At 74.6% G+C, this 232-nt stretch overlaps 1 protein-coding gene across 1 annotated transcript in view; it reads right to left on the reverse strand.

Annotated features, from left to right (window-relative positions):
• GBX2 (gastrulation brain homeobox 2) overlaps positions 1-232 on the reverse strand; it is a 6,154-nt gene that overhangs the window by 2,480 nt on the left and 3,442 nt on the right. Inside the window, exon 3 of the mRNA XM_015561805.1 lies at positions 1-230. Coding sequence (XP_015417291.1) covers positions 1-230 — 230 coding nt within the window. The remainder of the gene's footprint in view (positions 231-232) is intronic.

Here is a 232-nt window from a genome sequence, read left to right on the forward strand (position 1 = left end):
CGAACTTGCGGGCGGCCGCCGCCTCCTGGTGCTGGGGAGATGCGGAGAAGCCACCAGGCAGCGTAGCCATGAGCGTGGAGGTGAGCGCCATGCCCTGCGCCAAGCTGGAGCAGAAGCCGGTGGGCAGGCTGGGGATCTGGTGGTGAGGGTGCGCGGGAGGCAGCGCGGGCTGCAGCGCGGCTTGGGGTAGCGCGGGCGGCGGTGGCGGCGGCGGCGGCAGCACCACCGGCCA

Source organism: Myotis davidii, unplaced genomic scaffold (genome assembly GCF_000327345.1).
Source record: "Myotis davidii unplaced genomic scaffold, ASM32734v1 scaffold370, whole genome shotgun sequence".
Taxonomy (NCBI): domain Eukaryota; kingdom Metazoa; phylum Chordata; class Mammalia; order Chiroptera; family Vespertilionidae; genus Myotis; species Myotis davidii.